Source organism: Rhinatrema bivittatum, chromosome 5 (genome assembly GCF_901001135.1).
Source record: "Rhinatrema bivittatum chromosome 5, aRhiBiv1.1, whole genome shotgun sequence".
Classification (NCBI taxonomy): Eukaryota; Metazoa; Chordata; class Amphibia; order Gymnophiona; family Rhinatrematidae; genus Rhinatrema; species Rhinatrema bivittatum.
The window spans coordinates 240,601,030-240,621,971 of record NC_042619.1 but is presented as its reverse complement, the minus strand read 5'-3'; the positions used below and the strand labels follow the sequence as shown (position 1 = coordinate 240,621,971).

At 48.3% G+C, this 20,942-nt stretch overlaps 1 protein-coding gene across 1 annotated transcript in view; it reads right to left on the bottom strand.

The window, feature by feature from the left end:
* The window catches only part of PAXBP1 (PAX3 and PAX7 binding protein 1), a 275,602-nt gene that overhangs the window by 52,253 nt on the left and 202,407 nt on the right, over nucleotides 1-20,942 (bottom strand). The window contains exon 16 of the mRNA XM_029603577.1: nucleotides 16,733-16,879. Coding sequence (XP_029459437.1) covers nucleotides 16,733-16,879 — 147 coding nt within the window. The remainder of the gene's footprint in view (nucleotides 1-16,732; nucleotides 16,880-20,942) is intronic.

The window sequence follows — 20,942 nt, the reverse complement described above, 5'->3', positions numbered from 1 at the left end:
GGGGGCATTCCAGGAAGTTAGCAAGTAGCACATTTAAGACTAATCTGAGAAAATTCTTTTTCACTCAACAAACAATAAAGCTCTGGAATTTGTTGCCAGAGGATATGGTTAGTGCAGTTAGTGTAGCTGGGTTCAAAAAAGGTTTGGATAAGTTCTTGGAGGAGAAGTCCATTAACGGCTATTAATCAAGTTTACTTAGGGAATAGCCACTGCTATTAATTGCATCAGTAGCATCTTCTTAGTGTTTGGATAATTGCCAGGTTTTTATGGCCTGGTTTGGCCTCTGTTGAAAACAGGATGCTGGGCTTGATGGACCCTTGGTCTGACCCAGCATGGCAATTTCTTATGTTTTTATCAGCAGGAGGAGCGCCTTTTGAAGAGGCCACATATATATATGAATGCCCAGGGAACTAGAAACAGCAGAGATGCCATAGACCCCAGAACTTGCAAATAATCCCAAACCCTGAGCACCGAGAGTCACAAACGGCAAACTTGGGTCTGCAGTGTCTTTACTCTGTCCATCAAAAGAAACACCTTGCCAGTCCTGGCGCTGAAGTGAGCTCCCAGATACTCCAAAGATTGGAAGGGAATGAGGTTGCTCTTTGTCATTTTCATCACCCAGCCCAGAGAACACAATATGCTCAGAACTCGCTGTATCGTCTGACATAAGGCTATCGACTTCGCACGAATAAGCCAGTTGTACAGATATGGATGCACCAGAATACCTTCCCTTCCAAAGAGCTGCCGCCACCACCACCATCACTTTGGTGAATGTACGTGGCTAGTCTAAACGGAAGGGCCCGAAACTGAAAATGAACTCCTAGAACAATAAAATCTTCTGATGCGCCTGTTGAATGGGTATGTGCAGAAACGCCTTGGTTAGATCTAAGGACACCAGGAATTATTTTTGGACCACTGCCATGACCGAAGAAAGTTTCCATTCAAAACAGTGATATTCGGAAAGTCATATTGACCTTCTTTAAATCCAAAATTGGTCGAAACGATCCCTTTTTCGGTATCAAAGTGAAAGGAAATCTTCTTTTCCTGCTTCTTTCAGGGAACCAGTACTATGGCTTCCACGCGCCACAAGTGATCCACCATGTCACAAACCATTACCCGCTTGGTAAGGGACAAGCAAGGGGAGTTGATGTATGCCTCTCGGAGTAGCCAACAAATTCTAACATGTAACCGTCTCTTATCACTTCCAGCACCCACTAGTCCATTTTGATTTTGATCCACTCTTCGTAAAATAGTGTCATCAGCTGCCCTCCAACAGCTGAAGGAGAAGAGTGGACCAGTTTTATTTCATTGCAAGGATTTATTTCCACCAACTCCCTGGCTGGGATTGTCCTGAGCAGGCTTCCGCCCGCCCTGAAACAACTGCACCTTACCAGAGTTTGGCCTCCACTCCACAGGAGGTCCTCTGTTCCAACTATATTGCCTACTATCCCTAAAACGGGAACAAGCAGAAAAAGATCATTTGCCACTCCCGGCTTATTCTCGGGCAACTTGAACCCCTTAGTCTCTCCTAAGTGTTTCACCAGCTGATCTACGTCCTCTCTGAACAGCTTGCCCTTGAAGGGAAGAACATCTAGCTGAGACTTCAATCAGACATCTGCTGACCAATTCCTCAACCACAGAAGTCTTCTGGCTGAAACCACCAACATCATAATTCTGGATGACATCCAAATTAAATCATACAGTGCATCTGCCACATAAGCCACCGCTGCCTCCAGGCACTCAGCCTGTTTTGCTGAGGCCGAAGAACTTGTACTAATCTCCTGAAGATGCTGCATCCAAAGCAAACAGGCTCTCTGCATAAAGCTGCTGCACACTGCAACTTTAATGCCCAATGCTGAAATCTCAAAAATCCTTTTGAACTTAATTTCCAATTTCTGGTCCTGTCTTTCAGTGCTGCGGACCCCGCTACCCGGATGGAAGTTTTTTTCTTGGTCACCACTGAGACCAAATGGTCCATCTTTGGAAGCATTAAAGTTCAAGAGCATCCTCTGGAAAGGGGTACAACTTTGCCATTGCTTGGCCCACCTTCAGACCAGTCTCTGGAATATCCCACTCCCTGATCATCAGCTTTTTCATTGATTTATGGAATGGAAAAGCCTTCGGCAAACCTTGCAATCCATTGACAATGAGGGTCCACCCCTTCATGATCATATTCCTGCTGCTGTAGCTTAATGCCCAGCTCCAACACCACATATGGAATCAAAGGCCACAACTCCTCCTTTCTAAATAGAAGGACAACCCTAGGGTCATTCCCCCCCACCACTGGCATGTTGTCAAAATTTGATAGACCTTGTGCTAAATCTCTGTAGCCTCAACAGAAGCATTATCTGCTGGATCATCCACTCTGTTCAGAGTTTTCTGCAACTTCTCTGGACCTATGCTGCCGCCCTGCTAGGCCTAAAACTTGCTGGACACTTGGACTCCTGTCTCAAGTCCACTTTTTGTTTTTTTGATGGTCTTGTGCTGGTTTGTGGGCCGGACCGCTTCCCCCTGGCAGCTTTTCTAGCTAGTAAAGCCTTATGCAGAAGCACCATGAACTCGTAGAAAAATATTGCGAGTCCTTTGAACCACCCTCCTGCAGACCATCCACGTTCTCAGATTCCCCTTGAGCCCCTGCGGCACTCTGCACAGGCAGGGATAACATGGGAGGAGAATCCCCTTCATCGTCTGGGGCTTCCCCTATAGCTGCAGCCAAAGCCAAAATGGCTGCCATTCCTGCACGCACACAGTGTCCTCTGGCTTGCTCCCGCCAACCGCAATTGTCTCCCTGCCAGTTGCTCCATTCTCCCCTGAGGTGCCTTCACCCCTAGAAACACATCATGCACATTGCCCCACCGAGGTAAGGCGTTCACGCAGCTCCCCACATGAGTGGCAACTTTTACAGCTAATCTTAACCCATGCCACTAAGTCTGCTGCATGTGCTACCTGCCTACAGCTTCACTGATGGGACAAGCACTGACTTACCGGACCTTCCCTACCTTGGTGGAGGATCACCAATCCCTGCATAGACAGTAGCTACTCTGACCTCCAAATTCTATGCTAGAGGGTGCACCTGCTGCCTCTCAGCCACGCCTGAGATCGGGGGCTAGGTCCTTGCCGCGAATCGGCCACTGGACCGAGGCTTACCTCCGAGGGACCACGGAAATCACCTTGGGAATTCACAACTGGGGGAGGGACCCGAGGGTACCACTGCAGGAGAGCGAGGCGCGTCTTTAGAGGTCGGTTTTCTTCCGAATTTTGGGTTTTCTCCGTTGAATTTGTTCTAATGCTGTGAGAGCGTGCAAATAGTCCCTAATTGCTATGGAGACGGAAAATACTGAAAAGCTGCACTTCCTGCAGGGGTATATGTACTAGGGGCTGACGTCAGATTGAAATCTGATCCGTCTCCAACTGCTAACAGGAGTACACTACACCCATTGGTCCTGAGTTCATCTGCTACACACTAGGAAAATAAGCATTGTGCAAAAGAAGCAAAAATCTGTTGAAAATAGACTGGGAGGGTGGAGGTCCCGATGGAGGTACCGAGTGAGGAATGGTAGGAAGGTCCCCTGGTGTTGCCCTCTGGTCCGAAGGGGTTAACCGGAGTTAAAACTGGTGGGGAAGGAGAAAAAACGCTGTCAGAATCCTCATTTGGCTGCCAAGGAGCGCCTGGCTCTGAAAACAAAATGGCCGCCATTCCCATGCTAGACGGGATTGGGGGCCGACCCCCCAGTGAACTGTCATGTTTGGGAGTGCAGAGCCGCTGGGGAGGCACCTCAAATGCCTTCGTGGGAGAGCCGCTTCCTGGGCTCTCCGCAGGCAGCACATCGCATTGAGCGCGGCATGGGGGAAGGAAAAGTCTGGCAATAAATGAGAGACACGCCCGGAGTGGTAAGAGAACCTCCGCTCTGAAAACAACTACTTGGCCCTTTTTTTTTTCCCCCAAAAAAGCAGAGGAAGGTCTCCTCTCTGCTAGCGCTGCCCCGAGGAAGGCGGCGTCTCAGGGCAGCAGGCCGTCATGAGGGGGGAGAGGTTGGACCACCAACATTCACCCCTGAAAGTCAGAGAAGCCTGAGAAGGAAAAAGTACAAAATCTTACCAAGTCTACTCTAAAAATGCTAGGGAACACTGCTACCAGTTCTGCCTACAAGTTTGGAAGTGACTGAGAAGCCAGAAACTCAGTTTTTTTTTTGTTTTTTTTAAACTTGATCCATCCAGACAGTGAAAGAAATTTAAGAAGGAATGAAAGAGAAATCTAAACTTCTATCCTCCTGTAGCTGAAATGGAGAACTGCAGGTTCTGCACCCTCATCTGCTGGAGTCAAAGAAAATACTGAAGGGACGCAGAGGGTGCTCCAGGCTATAAGAGGGCACCCTTCAAGCTTTTCTCTTACTCCATCTGCTGGAAGGGAGACAACCCACTGTCTGGACTGATCCGGGTACCTACAGGGAACTGCGCTTCTTTCCAGATGGAATCCTCAGTCACAGGATTATGGAATCAGACTGCCTCTTCTGAGGGAAGGGCAGCGCAGTCTAGATTGGTGGCTGTCCAAAGGAATGGAGTTGGAAATTCCAAACTGGATAGCATTGACCACAGATGCCAATCTGACACAGTTGGGGAGCTGTTTGCCAAGCGTGAATGACTCAGGGTCATTGGAAGCAGTCAGAAGTGACTTGATCGATCAGTAATTTGGAGATGAGGACCCGTGCAGTTTCAATTGCAGAGAAAAGCAAGGGTGGGGGGGGGAGAAACAGTAGCAGACAGGCGCTGCTCTGACTCCTCCCCCTTCACAGGACAGGAAGAAAAGAGAAAATGTAGACTACCAGCTCCTCAACATTTCTTATCAGTTTCTTCTCACAGCATACCTGCACTTCAGCCATGGTACACCAGTTGGGAAACAATGTGCTACATGATAAAGGAAAATTGGTTCTTACCTGCTAATTTTCGTTCCTGTAGTACCATGGATCAGTCCAGACCCTGGGTTATGTCACCAATCCAGCAGAGGGAGGCAGTGAAAACATTCTAACGACTCTGACGTATACCCTGGAGCACCACCTGCAGTCAATCAGTACTGAGCAGTATCAAAGCAGAAATTTAACTACTAACATTAATTAGCTACCTAAATAGGAGAACGAATTTCCAACTCAATTCCTAAATGGAAGCAGAATCCCCCCAAAAAATCTTGGGAATAAACAAGAAAATATTAAGAAAAACAGAGAGCACGAAAGGCGGTTTAATCACCCAAACAGTGAACGAGCGGACTCTCCGAAAAGACAAATATAATACACAGACATAAAGGGTGGGCATCTGGACTGATCCATGGTACTACAGGAACGAAAATTAGCAGGTAAGAACCAATTTTCCTTTCCCTGTACGTACCTGGATCAGTCCAGACCCTGGGATGTACCAGAGCTGATTCAATTAGAGTGGGACCCAGAGAGTCCCGCTCGGAGAACACACTCTCCGAAGGCTGCCGAACTTGGAGCGTGAACATCCAAGCGGTAATGACGAGCAAAAGTATGCAACGACTTCCAAGTCGCTGCTTTACAAGTCTCCTGAGGAGAAACTGACATTCTGCCCAAGAGGTAGCCTGTGACCTAGTAGAATGAGCTCTCAACCCTTCAGGAAGGTCACAACGAGCTAGAAGATAAGCTGAACAAATTGTCTTTTAACCAACGAGCAATCGTAGCCTTCAAAACCTTATGACCTTTACGAGGACCACTCCACAAACAAACAAATGATCAGACAATCGAAAATTGTTTGTAACTTCAAGATAATGCAACAGAGCTCGTCGTACATCCAATTTTTTTAAGATCTCTAGATGAAGGATCCAAACGATCTAAAGACGGAAAAGCCGGAAGCTCTATGGACTGATTTAAATGGAAAGAAGATACTACCTTAGGTAAAAAAGATGGTACAGTCCGTAATGAAATTCCTGTATCAGAAATTCTAAGAAAAGGCTCTCTGCAAGACAAGGCCTGCAACTCTGAAATTCTATGAGCTGAAGAAATGGCCACAAGAAACACCACCTTCAATGTGAGATCCTTCAAAGTCGCATGATTAAGGGGTTCAAAGGGAGCCAAACACAGAGCCCTAAGAACCAAATTCAAACTCCAAGCAGGACAAGGATTCCGAAATGGAGGATGTAGATGTTGTGCACCTTTGAGAAAACGCGCTACATCCGGATGCGCAGCCAAGGATAATCCCTGAACCTTACCACGAAAACATCCAAGCGCTGCTACTTGTACCCATAAGGAACTACAGGACAAACCCTTGGCTAAACAGTCTTGTAAAAAAGATAAAATATTGGATACCGAAGAGTGAACTGGATCTACTTGATGCTCAATACACCAAGATTCAAAAACTTTCCACACCCTTGCATAAGCCAAAGATGTAGAAGGTTTTCTAGAACGCAATAAAGTAATCCCTACAGCATCTGAATAACCTTTATTCTTTAACCGACGCCTCTCAAAAGCCATGCCGCTAGAGAGAAGCGTTCGACCTCTTCCAAACAAACCGGACCCTGAGACAGAAGGCAGGAAAGATCTCGAAATCAAAGGGGACCGTCCAGTGCTAGTCTGACCAGGTCCACGAACCACGGACGGCGTGGCCACTCCGGAGCCACTAAAACAACGTCGACTTGTTGAACTTCTATGCAACGCAGAACCTTGCCGATTAGAGGCCAGGGAGGGAACACGTAGAGAAGAACATCCCTTGGCCAAGGAAGTACCAGAGCATCTACTCCTTCCGCTCCTCTTTCCCTCCTGTGGTTGAAGAACCGAGGGGCTTTGGCATTCTGAAATGTGGCCATGAGATTCATTGTCGGAGTGGACCATCTGCTGCATATCATTTGATAGGCTTCCTTGCACAGTTCCCAATCGCCTGGGTCGAGATGATGCCAACTGAGAAAGTCGGCTTGAACGTTGTCCACCCCGGCAATGTGTGAGGCTGCAATGCTGAGCAGATGTTGCTCCGCCCAGGCGATCAGCTGTTGTGCTTCCTGAGCTACCAGGAAGCTTTGGGTTCCTCCCTGACGGTTGATGTATGCTACCGTGGTCGCATTGTCGGAAAGAACCCGAACCGACTTCCCATAAAGGAGAGGTTGAAGCGCAATTAAGGCTAAATGAACCGCTCTGGTCTCTAAAAGATTGATCGACCACTGCGCTTCCTCTTCGGACCACTGACCCTGAACAGATGTATTCTGACATACCGCTCCCTAGCCTGAAAGACTGGCGTCTGTAGTGACCACAGTCCATTCCGGAATCTCTAGTGGTACACCTCGTTGCAGAGTCGCTGTCTGCAACCACCCATCTAGGCTAGAACGGGCCGGGCCGTCTCTGTATGAGGAAGGGGAAGGTGGTATAGTTCCGAAACCAGATTCCAGCATGAAAGCAATGCAGACTGAAGTGGTCTCATGTGCGCAAAGGCCCAGGGAACCAACTCCAGAGTAAAGATCATTGAACCTAAAACTATCAAGTAATCCCGCACACAAGGAATAGGAATAGACTGTAAGTCTCGAATTTGTGATTGAATCTTGAGAAGGCGATGCTCCGGAAGGAACACTATCCCTTGACGAGTGTCGAACCGTGCACCCAAAAACTCCAGAGATTGGGAAGGTAATAGGTGACTCTTGTCTTCGTTGATCACCCAGCCTAGAGACTGCAAAAGGCTGATTACCCTGTTGATTGTATAATAACAAAGATTCCGACTTCGCTCAAATCAACCAGTCGTCCCGGTACGGATGTACCAACAGGCCCTCCTTCCTGAGTTGAGCGGTCACCACAACCATTATTTTGGTAAATGTTCTGGGAGCTGTGGCTAATCCGAACGGGAGAGCCCTGAATTGATAATGTTGCCCTAGAATGCAAAACCTGAGAAACTTCTGATGATCGGATCAAATGCCGATATGAAGATAAGTTTCGGTGAGGTCGAGAGATGCTAGAAATTCTCTTCTGTGAACCGAAGCTATGACAGACCGAAGAGTCTCCATCCGGAACTTTGGAATCCTCAGACAACGGTTGACCCTCTTGAGATCAAGAATGGGACGAAAGGTTCCTTCCTTTTTGGGAACGACGAAGAAAATTGAATAAAAGAAAATTAGGTTCTTACCTTTGATAATTTTCATTCCTGTAGTACCACGGATCAGTCCAAACTCCTGGGGTTTGGCCCCCCCCTCTAGCAGATGGAGACAGAAGTTTACAAACAAAAACTCCGCCTATATCTAGGCTGGTGCCACCTGCAGTCCGGCAGTATTACTTAATGTCAGAGCAGGAAAATCACAAATCAAACTGGCTAACGAACCTTCTAACCAGGACCAACACCACCAGTCCAACGAAATCCTCATTACCGGTTCTCAACGCCCAACTGGGAAAACGAACTCGAGATACCGATAACAGACAGAAAAGGAGCAAAATATCATACAGACAGCAGCACGTACACTATGGCCTCTCCCGATAGTAGCACTTATCCGGGTGGGACTCTGGATTGATCCGTGGTACTACAGGAACGAAAATTATCAAAGGTAAGAACCTAATTTTCTTTTCCCTGTACGTACCCGGATCAGTCCAGACTCCTGGGATGTACCCAAGCACACTTCACCTGGGATGGGATCCGGAGAGGCCCGCTCTAAGCACACCTTCTCGAAAACCTCCCGCACCGGGAGCCTTGACATCCAAACGGTAGCGCCGTGAAAAAGTATGCAAAGATTTCCACGTGGCTGCCCGGCAAATCTCTTCCGCCGAGATATGCTGACATTCCGCCCAAGAAGTGGCCTGAGAGCGAGTAGAATGGGCACGCAGCCCCAAGAGCAGGGACCAACCCTGCAACATATACGCCAAATTGATGGCCTCTTTCAACCATCGCGCAATGGTAGTCTTGGACGCCGCATTGCCCCTTCGAGGACCACTCCAGAGCACGAACAGATGATCAGAAACCCGAAACACATTAGTTACCTCCAGATAACCCAACAGGACGCGCCGCACATCCAATTTACGGAGGTCCTTAGCCAAAGGATCCGAATCATCGAGTTGCAAGAACGACGGTAACTCAACCGACTGGTTGACATGGAAAGAAGAAACCACCCTGGGTAAGAAGGATGGAATCGTATGCAAGGATACCCCTGACTCCGATATCCTCAAAAAGGGCTCCCTGCACGACAAAGCTTGAAGCTCGGAAATCCGACGCGCCGAAACAATGGCCACTAAGAGCACTACCTTCAGTGTCAAATCCTTCAAGGTGGTTTTGCGAATAGGCTCGAACCAAGCGCCACACAAGGCCCGAAGAACAAGATTCAAATTCCAGGACGGACAAGGATGACGAATCGGAGGCCGCAGATGTTTCGCCCCTCGCAGGAAACGTGCTACATCAGGATGAGCCACCACTGGTTTCCCCTGAATCAAACCACGTAAGGAACCCAGCGCCGCCACCTGAACCCGCAAGGAACTACATGAAATACCCTTAGACAAACCGTTCTGCAGGAACAGAAGGATATCCGGCACGGTCGCTCGCGTAGGAACCACGTCCCGGGTCCAGACACCACGATTCAAACACTTCCAGACCCTAACATAAGATAAGGAAGTAGACGTCTTCCGGGAGCGTAAGAGTAGCAACCATCAGTTCTGCGTAGCCCTTAGATCTCAGCCTTTGCCTCTCAAAAGCCAGGCTGCTAGACAAAAGCGATCGACCTGGTCGAAACACATGGGTCCTTGGTGCAGAAGGTCCGGAACATACGGGAAAAGGAGAGGCTCCTCTACCGCCAGGTTCAGGAGGTCTGCGAACCACGGGCGCCATGGCCACTCGGGCACCACCAGAACAACGTCCGCCGAGTGTGCTTCGATCCGCCGCAACACCTTTCCTATGAGTGGCCACGGAGGAAACACAGAGTAGTACGTCCGTCGGCCATGGAAGAGCCAGAGCATCTACGCCCTCTGCTGCCGTCTCCCGCCTTCGAGCAAAAAACAGAGGCGCTTTTGCATTGAGGAAGGTTGCCATCAAATCGATCGCAGGTGTGCCCCACCGAGCACAAATGAGCCAGAAGGCATCCTCTGCTAGCTCCCACTCTCCTGGATCCAGCCAATTTCGGCTCAAGAAATCGGCCTGAACATGGTCTACCCCGGCTATGTGGGAGGCTGCGAGACAACTGAGATGACGCTCCGCCCATGCGAACATGAGACGAGCTTCGGACGCTACAGCCTGACTCTTGGTTCCCCCTTGTCGGTTGATGTACACCACCATGGTCGCGTTGTTGGACAACACTCTGACTGCCCTGCTGCGAATGAGTGGTAGGAACTCCAGAAGAGCCAGCCAAACTGCTCTGGTTTCCAGACGATTTATGGACCACGACGCTTCCTGAGGCGACCACTGCCCCTGTATTGAACGCCGTAAGCACACCGCTCCCCAGCCGAGCAGACTGGCATCCGTGGTAATGACCGTCCAAGACGGGATCTCTAAAGGAACCCCGCGACTCAAGTTGGCCAGACACAACCACCAATCCAAGCTGTCCCTGGCTGCCAGAGTCAGGGGCAAGGGCAGATGAAATTCTTCCGAGACCGGGTTCCATCGGGAGAGCAACGCTGACTGTAAGGGCCGCATATGAGCGAACGCCCAAGGTACCAATTCCAGTGTTGACGTCATGGACCCCAACACCTGCAAATAGTCCCAGACAATGGGCACCTGCTTGGATAACAATCTGCGAATGCTCGCTTGCAATGTGAACATTCGGTCTTGTGTAAGAGAAACCGTTCCCTGACTCGTGTCGAACAACGCTCCCAAAAACTCCAGGGACTGCGACGGCGTCAACTGACTCTTGGAGACATTGACTATCCAACCGAGCTTGTCCAACAATTGGAGAACCCGCTGGATCGCTGCTCAGCAGAGCGTCTCCGACTTGGCACGGATTAGCCAATCGTCCAAATCGGGTGCACCAACAGACCTTCTCTCCGGAGGTGCGCTGCCACTACCACCATAATCTTGGTGAACGTTCGAGGCACTGTGGCCAGACCGAACGGGAGTGCCTGGAATTGAAAATGCTGCCCCAGCACTGCAAACCGAAGGAACTGTTGATGCTCTGCCCGAATGCTGATGTGGAGATACGCCTCTGTGAGGTCCAGGCGTATCTCCCCCGGACGCACGGATGCGATCACCGACCGTAAAGTTTCCAATCGAAACCAAGGAACCCGCAGACATTTGTTGACCCCCTTCAGGTCCAGGATGGGCCGAAACGTTCCTTCCTTCTTTGGTACTACGAAGTAAATGGAATATCGGCCCCTGCGAAGTTCGTTGACCGGAACGGGAACGATCGCACCGAGCTCCCTGAGACGATCTAGTGTGGCCCGTATCACCCGTCACTTCGCTGAGAACCCGCAAGGGGATACCAGAAAAAACGGAAACGGCCGGTGTAAAAAATCTAACTCGTAACCGTGTCTTATCACATCTAGGACCCACTGGTTCAACGTGATCCTGGTCCAAGCCTCGTAAAAACGGCCGAGACGCCCCCCAATTCTGGGAACGGAGGAATGGACCGGCCGCCCATCATTGTGCAGGTTTGCCCCCCTGCACAGGCTGACCGGCGCCCGAATGACCGAAACGGCGCCCGCGAAAGGACTGCGAATAAGATTGTTGACACTGTGCACTGTGACGAAAAGAAACGGATCCCCGGAAGCCTCGAGGCTGGCGACTACCGCGAAAACGCGACCTGGAAGGGCCAGCCCCCCGAGACCGCGGCCTGTCCTCCGCTAAACGGGGAACCTTATTCTCCCCCAGGGATTCAATCAAATCTTCCAATTCTTTACCAAACAAGAGTCTCCCCTTGAAGGGCAAGGAACCTAGCTGTGCTTTAGAAGTCACGTCCGCCAACCAATATCATAACCACAACAGCCTCCACGCGGCCACCGCCGAAACCATCGTCCTGGCCGAAGTGCGAAAAAGATCATAGAAGGTATCCGCACTATAAGCGATCACCGCCTCCAAGCGACTAGCTTGGCATGCTTCTTCCGGCGACAGAGACTCATTGGCCAAGAGCTGCTGTGCCCAGCGGAGACCTGCCTGAAGGGAAAAATTACTACAAATCGCAGCACGAATTCCCAATGCGAAGACTTCGAAGATCTTTTTCAGCTGCACCTCCAGCTTCCTGTCTTGCAAATCCTTAAGAGCAGTACCTCTGGTGACCGGAATGGTGGTTTTCTTTGTGACCGCCGCTACTGCCGAGTCTATCTTTGGCATGCGCAGCATGTCTAGGGCATCTTCCAGTAAGGGATAGAGTTTATCCATCGCCCCAAATCCGGAGTGTCCCATTCCTTAAACAGCAAATCAGAGGCAGAAAAATGCAAAGGGAAGGCTGAAGGAGGCCCCCGGAGACCCAAAACGACCGGATCCGTTACTCCGAGCCGGGACTCCTCCTGCGGCACCTGGATCCCTAATTCCCCCAGAATTTCCGGAATAAGAGGTCCCAGCTCCTCCTTCCGAAACAAACAGATCACCTTCGGGTCATCCCCCTTGGTAGCATGGGCCCCTCGGGAACCCGAAGCCCCTTGGGTCTCCGTCCCCATCAACCCCCCTCGGGGGCTGGGACGGAAGCTCTGTATCCATGGACGGGTCCCTCCTGCACATCCGTGTCTGTGGTCGATTCCAGCTCCCCCCTGGGAACCGAGGACCAGAGTGGTCGAGCCCTACTCTGGCCCTCCGACCCCGGACCTGGCTTGGACCTTTTCTCTGCCCGAGGCCCCGAATCCGGAGTGGAGGTCTCCCATGCCCTCTTCTTGGCCAGACTACGGGCCTTGAAGGCCTTATGCATAAGCAGAACAAACACGGACCCAAAGGACGAGTCCGAGGCCTCTTCTTCCTCCCCCTCAGAGGGATGTGGAGAGAAAGCCCCCATGGCAGAAGCGCGACTGTCCCCCTTGGGACCCCCCCCCGCTGTGGGGATAACCTCGGCAGAGGGTTGTCCTCCCCCTCACACGCCGGCAACGAGCCTGCCGCGGCTTCCCTCGGACCTAAAATGGCCACCGTTCCCGCCGAAAACGCCGGTGAAAAAAACAAAATGGCGCCCGGACCCGGCGTCCCCGAAGCCGGCCCCGCACTAATCACCGGCCTGCCGACCTCGGGACCGGCGTGTACCTGCCTGCCACTCCGGGACCCTGCCGGCATGACGAACACAGGCTGTCCCTTGACAGCATCGTGGCCGCGGACCCACAGGCCTGACATGCAGCTCTCCGCGGCATCGCGGCCCCGACTAGGAAAAAAGGGTAGGCACAGTACAATTAAAGAAAAGATCTCCCCGGCAACGGCGGTCCTCTACCTCCCCCCTCACAGGAACAGGACAGGAGAGACGAGGCACAAAAACAGGCAGTATTTTTTTTTTTTAACACACACAGTTACCGGTAAATCAGGTTCGGGTCCAGCTGGGGGGAGGGAACCGGGCATCCCGATGTCACCCCCAGCCCTGATAGACGCTGACAGTGGAGCTCCCCCACGTAACAGCGGCCTCAGAGGGGATGGTCCCCTCAGGACCTCACTACCCTCTGGGAGGCAGGCTCGGTGACCAGCAGGCAAGCCTCTGTGGTCCAAACCCCAATCCGTCGGCTTCCTACTCTCAAACTGCTTTCTCTTCCTTTTTTTTTTTTTTTTTACACACTACCTACCACCTAAATCTAGGCCTCAGCACAGACTGTAGGTTTGGCACCCTCTCCACCTGCTAGGAGACAGAAGAATACTGCTGGACTGTAGGTGGCCCCAGCCTAGATATAGGCGGAGTTTTTGTTTGTAAACTTCTGTCTCCATCTGCTAGAGGGGGGGGGGGGGGGGGCCAAACCCCAGGAGTCTGGACTGATCCGGGTACGTACAGGAAACAACCTTTCCGATGTTCTGATGTTGGAACTGGAACTATAGCTCCTAGGTCGCTTAAAAGCTGTAGCGAGTCTTGGATTATGAGACGCTTTTGTAGGGAAGAACATGGTGAAATTAGGAACAGGTGAAGGCACCAAACAAAATCTAAAGCGTAACCTTGATTTATCACTGATAGAACCCATTGATCCGACGTACATCTGGCCCATTCTCCGTAAAACGGACAGCCTGCCCCCTAAGATGGGAACCGGAGAAAGGACCGGCCTTATCTCATTGGACAGACTTTGTGCCTCCTGAGACTTGGGAAGTTCCAGGTCTACCAAAGTGGCGGCCATGAAAGGACTGAGACCAATTCTGTTGTCTACCTGAAGACTGTTTAGCTGGAGGAGCCGACGGACGAGAAGAACGAAATCTTCTGTTAGACCGAAAACGAGGGCGAGATGAAAAGGAGCTTCTAGGCCTAGGACGGTCCTCTGGCAATTTGTGAATCTTATTTTCCTCTAGGGACAAAATTAAATCTTCCAATTCCTTACCAAATAATAATTTTCCCTTAAAGGGTAAAGCCCCTAATTGAGCTTTGGAGGATGCGTCTGCAGACCAATTCCTCAACCAGAGAAGTCTGCGAGCCGATACAGAAGCAACGATAGAGCGAGCCGAGGTCCTAATGAGATCATATAAAGCATCTGCATTATAAGCAACTGTAGCTTCCAGTCTACCAGCCTGAGCAACTTCTTCTTCAGAGAGGGAAGAATTGTTTTGTAAAGCCTGGACCCATCTTAGTCCAGCTCGCAAAGCCAAGCTACTACACATGGCCGCCCGCACACCAAGAGCAGAAACCTCAAAAATTCGCTTAAGCTGAACCTCCAGCTTACGATCTTGGAGATCTTTAAGAGCCGTAGCCCCAGTTACTGGAATAGTTGTTTTCTTAGTGATGGCTGAAACAGCGGCATCCACCTTAGGAAATTTTAAAATTTCCAAAGCTTCCTCAGGAAATGGATACAATTTTTCCATGGCTCGTGCTACCTTAAGCCCCAACTCAGGAGTATCCCACTCCCGGTACATAAGGTCAGTGAGAGAAAGATGAAATGGAAATGATGTCGTGGGACCACTAAGGCCAAGCAACACTGGGTCAACATCACCCTTCCAAGAATCCTTTACTGGAACCTCGAGACTCAATTCCAGTAAAATAGCTGGAATTAAGGGACTAAGTTCCTCTCTTCTAAACAGGCGGACTACTTTGGGGTCATCCCCATCCACAACATGAGGGTCTGAACTAATACTCAAAGCAGGGTCTTCATTTAAATCCCCCTCCGGCAAGGACTTGTCCAGGATATGCAAAGAGCCATGCTCAGAATCATCTGAAAAAGAAAAAATTGTCTGATCCGGACCCTGACGAAGGGGACGCTTCGGAGCTGACCCCATCCCAAATCCGTGGGACTAGCCCTTTTTGAGGAACGTGGCCTTAACCTCTGTTCAGATCAGAGACTTATGTCTCTTATGAAATTTCTTAAATTTGTAAGCTTTACGAAGAAAACGAAGAAAATCCCCTGAAAAGGCAGAAGAGGAGGAAGAAGAATCTGAAATCTCCTCCATGCTTTCAGTCAATATGGCCCTGTTTTGCGTGGCTTGTCCCCCCCCAGGGACCGCTGGCTGCGGTGACAGTGGAGGCGGGTCAGAAGCATCCTGAATAGCTTGTTGTGTCGCCACCCTCAGAATAGACAGGAGTGCCTCAGTTCCCGCACTGCAGCGAAAAGAGTCCGAGGCAGGAGAGCAGCTGGGCCGAGGTTTTGGGGCCGCATGAAGTGGCCGAATCCCTTTTTTGTTTTTTTGTTTTTTTTTAATCTGCAAACTTGATGAACCTTCCCCCCCGGGGAGACAGGATGAACAGAGACTCTCCCTGGAGAGATGCGCGTGCGCATCTTCACAAGCGCGGCAGGCCGTGCCTCGCAGCATTATAAAGAAAAAACGGTGCAAAATAAAAGGTATGAAATAAACTAAAAAACTAAAAGAAACCCCGGCGAAAAACAAAGGCATGGGCCCACCGACCACCAAAAGGTAAGTAAACAACAATTCAGCTGTCAAGAATTTTTTTTTTTTTTACCTGACCGAAATACCGCGGCCCCCAGGAGCTGCTCCAAGTAGGGTGAGTGAGCCGGGCCCCCCGGTTTCACCCCTGCCAGGAGTGGTTGCTGGGTACAAAACCTCCCCAACTCCGGCAGCCTCAAAAACCAGGAGGGATAGTCCTCCCAGGACTTGGCAACCTCCCAGGAGGCAGTGAAATGGCTGTGAAGAAAAAATAACCTTTTTTTTTTTTTTTTTTTTTAAATAACTTAAATGAAAAGAAAGGCTCTCTTCAAAAGAAAAAGAAAGTCTGCAAAAAAATAACTCCTAAACTACCTGACTAAAAAATAAACTACCACAGACTGCAGGGTTAGGCACGTCTACCTCTGCTGGGAGACAGAGAAATACTGATTGACTGCAGGTGGTGCTCCAGGGTATACGTCAGAGTCATTAGAATGTTTTCTCTGCCTCCCTCTGCTGGATTGGTGACATAACCCAGGGTCTGGACTGATCCAGGTACGAACAGGGAATTTCAATTTATTAAAATTTATAATCCACACTAGTCACAAAAAATGTGAGAGGCAGGAAACCTACCACTATGCAGATCTGGTCAATTTGACAGCAGTGTGAAAAAAAATTATTTCCATATTCCAGCTATGGCGATCAATACAAGTCCTTAAATCCTGAGACCAAGAAGATAATCACATTTTCATAACCACCTAATAACTCACTCTCTAAGGGCTTGGCAATTATTGTGATTAGTCCTGTTCAAATGTGCATGTTGTCCATGTCTAGGTGCGTACATCGTTTGTACCTACTGCATTTGACTTACACTTTGGGCTTTCTTAATGCTTTCTTCTCCATTCTCAGAGTTCTGAAAAGCCAGAAGGATATATCTGTTCAGTAGGCCATCTACTGCTAGCTCCTGCAGGCTTTTGTTTGAAAGGATTCCATACCACTGGAGAAAGTTTTCTAGTAACTGGAACATCAGAAAACAAAACAGATTTAAAATCGTATTGTAACAATAGTTAGTGGCAGAAAAAGACCAATTGGCCAATCTAGTTGGCCCAGTTATATCTGTCCTCTACAGGCATATATCCCAGCTGTAGAAGCTTAACTCTTTTCAAGTGATCTCTACTTTGCCAGTCAGCTTTTGTTAACCTTCTCATAGGTTTTCCACTGTCCTGGATAATCACACAAGATCCCACCCCAATCCAACACCCAGACCCAGCCAAATCATGCCTTAGCACCGAACTCCATAATAATCTAGAGAGTTAGAAATCTAACCAACCAGCCTTCTAAGTAAATGTGGCCTTGCAGAACAGTACCCAGTCTCCAACAACCTGCTGGCATAGACACTCTTTCCTAGGGATCTGTAGTCTGCTGGTACCAGTCTGGTTACACCATGGCCTGCAGTAACACTATGCTGTGCTTCCTTTCTCCATCCTTTGTCTTCACCTCTCCTCTTGCTTCTGCTCTAGAATGTGTGAAGGGTGGTTTGCTAGCAAAAATACATTTCCTCAACCCTTGTCCTGCTACTGTTTTAGACTATGACAATAGAAAGGACCATTTAATTCATTCAGTACGTCTGTGTTCAACCTAATACCAGACTCCAGTCAATCATTGGCCCTCCCCCTCTTCATCACCAGAGATCTGTATTTCGAGGCTTTTCTTAATTTTCTTAATTTCTTTATTATGTTTATATCATTTAATATCTCAAGGGAAAAATATAAAATATACAATCCACAGTAAGTTAAAATGAATACATTTTCAGTGCTTAAAAGAAACATACCAGTTAATGCACATGCTTATCCATCAGATATAAGCTGTCTGGACAAACAGATACTATATATCCAAGGTAAATTTTCTTGTATACTGTTGAGACTTAGTTTCTAGTAAAATCTATAGTGCTACAGTGCCTTAAAGTCTTCACATCCCTGTACATTTTTCATATTCTGTTTTAAAAACGTACAAATCAAAATGCATTAAAGTAGGAGTGTTTCAGTGATCTATAAAATCTTCATGAAATAATTATAGAAATATTCCAAAAGTAATTAAGAATAAAACACCCCCAAATCTCTAACAAGTCTTCACACTTTTTGTCACAGCAAACCCAAATTAGCTCTGGTTCAAAAAACTGCCTTAAGGCCCAAAAGAAGTTAGAGCCCAACTGTGTCCAATTACAGTAGTTGAGCTGATTCAAATACTCTTGGGTGAAGAATCAAGCTGTTTGATACATGATGTGAATCTGAAGAAAAGGTCAAAACATTTCAAGCAAGGAGCTGTTGAAAGAACTCCAGGATACTGTTACTCAAAGATAAAGACAGGGAAGGCTATAAGACAATTTCATTGTGTGTGAATATCCCTTCCAGCACTGTCAGTTCCATCATTGTGAAGAGGAAACAGTATAGCACCACTAAGAAACTGCCACAATCAAGCCATCCCACCAAAGTCAGTAACTATGAGTTAAAAAAAAAAACTGCTGTGAAAGGTCGCTGAGGCACCCAAGGATAAATTTAGTCTTACCTGTTAATCTCCTTATCTTAAATCTAGTCCAGACATGTGGGTTTATTCTACCTTGTCAGTAGATGGAGAGAGCACAATTTTTCCAGTGTCATCTTCATTGCTATCAGTAGTGGTACAGCACAGTCATTTTCCAGTATTTATCATCACAAATCAATGGAATAGAAAAACCCTTGAACTATCAACCCTTTCAATAAAAACAAGAATGGGAGATAATTCCCCATCCAGCATTCCCTCCCAGAAATTCCCCTCAGCATTCCACTAGGATTAGAAGGGGAAATAAGGAACCAGAAACAGATTTAGAGATACTACATGCTTTCCCCATGAAAGAATGGGAGAGAGCTTTGAGAGCTTTACCTTTCTAAAAAAAAAAAAAAAAAAATAATAATACAAAAGCTCTCAAGCAAGAGCAAGGGAACTGCAGTCACACTGACTTCCCAGGAGGGTCCTGGACAGATCTACATAGATTCAAGGGCATGACATTTTTCTTTCCTTTTTATCCTGCTAGACGAGTTCAGACAAGTGAGAAGTAGCCAAACCCATTCTAACATGGGTGGGGAAAAAAAAAGGCAGGGCTGCCCTGATAACACCTGTCCCTAAAGCTGTATCTGCTTTGGCCTGCACATCCAACCTCCAATGCTTAGTGAATGAATGCAAAGATGACCAAGTGGCTGCCCTGCAAATATCTTCTGGAGTAACTACTGTAGACATTGCTTATAAAGATGTTGAGCTTTTGTTGAATGAGCACAGACCCTCCAGTGACTATAAACCCTTTAGCAAATATGCTGACGAAATTATCAATTTCATCCATCAGGACAGACATGAATTTGAAGCAGAATCCCCCTTTGCAGGGTCTGCTGAACAAATCAATTTTACTAAACATACCTACAGAGAACTTGGTGAACATCCAGACAGTGAAGAGACCTACCTTTCCTATGACTTTCCCTTTAGCAAAAGCTGGAAGAGGAGCTGCCTAGTTCAAATGAAAATGCAAAATGACCTCGGGCAAGAAGGACTGCACCGAATGAAGAGAGATTGAGTCTACAGAAAAAAAATATCAAAAGGCCTGCAAATACGAAATACATCTGGCTGAAAATATGGCCACGAATAAAACTTTTAGAGACTGATCCTTCAGCCACCTGCTTAAGAGGCTCAAAGGGAGGACCCACAAACACAGTAAGGACCAGATTAGGATGCCACTAAGGCACCAGGACCCTAAAAAGACAATGAATTTGTTTACTGCTTCGAAGGAAATCAGGTACATCTAGACAAGGAGCCAGAGAGGCCACCTAAATCTCATTTCCATAACAAGAGATCATGACATCTGAACCTTCAGGGAATTAAAGAATAATCCTTTGTCCAGCCCTCTCTACCAAAATGTCAGAATGGTCGGTATGTCTGCCCTCCACGATGAGACAGGCAGCATCTTGCAGCAAAGCCAGACCAATAATCCAATGAAATAGAGTTCTTATGTTCAAACAGCAGGGTAGAAATCACTGATTCTAAGTATCCCTCTTACGTAAGCAAAATCTTTCATGGGCCAGGCCAAAAGACAAATGGATCTGGATCCTCAATCAACAGCACACCTTGATGTAAGAGGCCATAACCACAGGTAAGATGGAAAGAAGAGTTGTTTACCTGTAAACAAGTGTTCTCAGAAGATGGCAGGTAGTCCTCACTCATGGGCAACTTCTTCAGATGGAGTCCCGATGCGGAAAACTTATGTCAAAGCTTCTAGAACTTTGACTAGGCACTCTGAGCATGCCTAGCATGCCCTATTACCACGCGAGGTCCCTCTTCAGTCTCGTAACATAGAATTACAATTAAAATTAAAAAAAAAAAATAGGAGAAACCCAACTCCGCAGGGTGGAGAGTTTTGTAAGGACTAATTTCCTGCTGTCCTTGGAGAACACCTGTTACAGATAAGTAATTCTGTTTTCTCCAAGGACATGCAGGATGGTTGTCCTTACACACAGGTGAATACCTAGCTACAGGATGCTCGCCAACACAAAAGGGGACCAACAGACACCTAACCAGATGCCAATGGGCACAACACTGGTGCTGTTGGTAACAGAAGGGGAACAGCCTGAACCCAAACAATGGGCCCTAGGTTGGGACAGTTGGATTCTATACCCCAAACAGATTCCAAAGGACAGACTGGCTGAACCTATTGTCACATCGGCCATCCCTATTCAGATAGTAATGTGATGTGAATGTGGGAAGAGAACGCCATGTCGCAGCCTTGCAGATCTCCACTGGAATTGCTTGCAAGTGGGTCACTGACACTGTCCTGGCTCTGACAGAATGAGCTTTGACATGACCCCCAAGATGCAGTCCCACCTGGACATAACAGAAGGAGATGCAATCTGCTAGCCAACTGGATAGTGTCTGTTTGACAATGGCAACGCCCAACCCCAATGATGGGCAAGGGCATCCGAGGATGGTTTGCTGTCTGACCTCTACAGGGAGAGAACTGAGGCATCTTCTTTTTGCAGGGGGATGCAAATATATCTATATCT